Raw genomic sequence first — 3338 nt, 5'->3', positions numbered from 1 at the left:
GATTTTCATCATCACACAAAATAATCCCTTATCCATTAGCAATCCTTCCTTCCTTCTCCCAAACATCCCCGCCCCCCAACCCCTGGCAACCACTAATCTATTTTCTATCTCCATGGAATTGCCTATTCTGGACAATGCATAGAAACAGAATCATTTGTGGTCATTTGTGTTTGGCTTCTTTTACTCTGTATAATATTGTCAAGGTTCATCGAAGTTGTAGCGCGTATCAGTATTTGATTTCTTTTTATTACCAAATAACATTTTATTGTATGGACGTACCATGTATCTATTACTTTTTTTTTAATAGTCATAATCAACTTTTATTGATTTTACATAAACAGCTTAGAGAACGCCTTTGGAAACCATGTTTTCCCAACATATTTATGTTACAACACACGACATTTCTTTATGAAAGTATTTGTTAAATCTTTTTGCAGAGGGAGTGGGGAGAAATGAAGAAAGAGGAGGGGAAATAAGATTTCAAAACTAATCTTCAGTGATAGGCCTAACTATTTGGCAATTATTTTCTTTTATAGAAAATCACCGGATTGTAACTTTGAAACATACCAAAAGTGCAGTGCATCAATTTAATTAAAAAACCAGTGGTGTCTAATATATTCTTTGGGCATCAAATTTCCCTTTCTAAATATAATCAGGGTCATATAATTTTACACTTATTAAATAATGGTTGAAAACAATAACCATCAAAATCTTTAAATAATCCCAGATCTGGATTAAATCATGGTAGTATTAATATTTTCTAAAATTCCAATTTATTTGTTCATCAGTAAAATGTAACAGTTGACAATGTCTCCAGAGAATAAGTTTTTTATGTGTAGGAAGACAATAATCTTATAACACCTGCTATTAATCAGGTCACTGAGCTACTACTAATACATTATATCACGATTTATTTTCACACTGATTTTTCCACTTCAACAAAGTACAAGTAGTTGTTATCATACCAATTCTGAGTACTTAATCATTCCTGAAACAAGGAACCATCTTCATATTAGTACTTCTTTGTTATGGTGTTTAGTCTTGATATCATTAAGCACAATGAATTTTACTTAATGAATATGGATGAATTAAGGCAAAAGGACATAACCTAGTCCCCTCAATAGTTTATCCTCTACCTTTTAAAAAACTGTTGTTGAGGCTATACAAATTACAGATCTACTGGCTGGAAAGACACAACTTCTCCCTTAGACCAACATTCAGTATTTTGAGCACGAGGTTAAAGTCATGGTGTTCATGGCATATTCCCTTGTTCTACCATTATGGTCGTTCCTCGCCTGTACCCACAATACTGATTTTCAAATGATACTGTTCACTTGCTATGCGTCCTGGCTGTAGATTATTTTCCTTGTTTAAAAATATTTAATAATTGGGCAATAATCTACTCAGTCTTTGTAGACTCTCCATTGAATATTTTTTCATTTTTACAACCACTTACTGCATGGCTGTTGCACTTTTTTTCTGTCATCTTCTTCACATGATTAAGTGGTCTGTTCCCTTCAAAGGAGGAGGGATTTTTGAATGAGCCTCCAATTCTATCCCACAATGTGAAATACTGTCCATAGTTATAGTCAAAGAGTATGTGGTGGTCTGTGTGATGAGCTGAGCCATTAATAAATGGCCTGAAGATATGGGGAACACGAAACTCACCATCATGAATAGAAATTGTCCAGATATTGACCAAGACGTACAAACCTAAATGAACTACCTTGTGTAATGGGAAGATAAATGGGTATATGCAGTAAGGTAGACCCTGAAGGAAGCCATCCAGAGGATGAAAAGCATGACTTGCAAATGGAGTTGGGATCTTCCAGATATGATGAGGTTTGTGTAAGCGCTTAGATACAAGTCTATGATGAAGGCCTCTGTGAATCCAGTACATCAGCATGTCAGTGAAAAAGAGAAAGGACAGTACACAAGCAGTGAATCGAAGCCAGCCGTATGGAAACTCCTCTATGCCGTTGCGTAGTTTGCTATAACCTTTCACCTCTAGCAGGAGCACTGAGACCGTGGGGATGCTTATCCGTGGCATTGACTGGACAGAATGCATAATCTCTCGATAGACTTGGTTCTTTAAAAATTGTGGGTGTTGGGCTTCCCTGGTGGCTCAGTGGTTGAGAATCTCCCTGCCAATGCAGGGGACACGGGTTCGAGCCCTGTTCTGGGAAGATCCCACATGCCACGGAGCGACTAGGCCCGTGAGTCACAACTACTGAGCCTGCGCATCTGGAGCCTGTGCTCCGCACCAAGAGAGGCCGCGATAGTGAGAGGCCCGCGCACCGCGATGAAGAGTGGCCCCCACTCGCCGCAACTAGAGAAAGCCCTCGCACAGAAACGAAGATCCAACACAGCCAAAAATAAAGGAAAGAAAGGAAGGAAGGAAGGAAGGAAGGAAGGAAGGAAGGAAGGAAGGAAGGAAGGAAGGAAGGAAGGAAAGAAAGAAAGTTAAAAAAAGAAACAAAGGATATAAGCACCGAGTTTTGTTATAATCAGGAGACTGACAGCTTGTCGGAAGATGCTGTCCTCTGGCCATGTGGCTGAATATATGTACGGTGTAAAAAAATAATAATCTGTAGCCTTGAGTACAAGCTCCATCTTAGCCCCTAGAAAGGGTCCGCCACCCGCTGCTGATTCGGTTCCTGCGGGCCCCGGCTGCTCCAGCTACTCTCTATTACTTTTTGATTGTCTCTTTTCTTCACTGTAGTACTCCTAACACCTAGAACAGTGCCTGCCACAAAAACTGTTGGATAAATATATATGAGATATATGAATGAGTAATTGGTGAGAGATCTCACAGTAGGAATGAAACTTAGTCCAAAAACTAAGCTGTGAAAGAGGTGTACGTTTCTTTATTTTTCTATAACTAAGTTAAATTCCTATTTTGAGAACCATCCTGTGCAATTCAGGGTCTCCTAGCCTGAGAATACATCTGTCTCCAGGATCATCCCCTACCCACACTGGCATCTTCTGAGACAGCCTCATTCCCCAAGATTGCAGGTATAGGAGTCCATCAGGCAGGATGCAGCTAGCTTACCTCCTTTTCTAGCAGGGATTCTCCTTGAAACTTCCCTGCCTTCCAGTGTGCAGGGGTCGCTGCCAGGCAAGGCTGAGGGACAGCTGTGAGGCTGTCTGAGATCCTCTCTGCCTGGACACACAGCTGGTGGCTCCTTCTCTGGAGTCCTGCAACCTACCCAGGTGTTGCAGACTGACAGAGGACAATTGGATTGTCCCCAGTACTTGACTCTTGTTCTCATCCCCTGACTGCCCGCTTTTTTAGCTAGCTGTAGTGGGAAGAGCAGAGGCTTGATCCAATAGCCACA

General features: G+C 40.8%; 1 protein-coding gene across 1 annotated transcript; it reads right to left on the bottom strand.

The window, feature by feature from the left end:
- Positions 1-1399: 1399 nt before the first annotated feature.
- On the bottom strand, positions 1400-2639 carry LOC132507331 (lathosterol oxidase-like). The gene is given in 2 exon segments (XM_060126579.1): positions 1400-2114; positions 2432-2639. Coding segments are annotated over 2 exon segments (897 nt in total). The 5' UTR covers positions 2614-2639.
- Positions 2640-3338: the final 699 nt, after the last annotated feature.

Source organism: Lagenorhynchus albirostris, chromosome 16, assembly GCF_949774975.1.
Source record: "Lagenorhynchus albirostris chromosome 16, mLagAlb1.1, whole genome shotgun sequence".
NCBI lineage: Eukaryota > Metazoa > Chordata > Mammalia > Artiodactyla > Delphinidae > Lagenorhynchus > Lagenorhynchus albirostris.
Note: the sequence above shows the minus strand (reverse complement) of the source record. Positions and strands in the feature narration are given on the sequence as shown.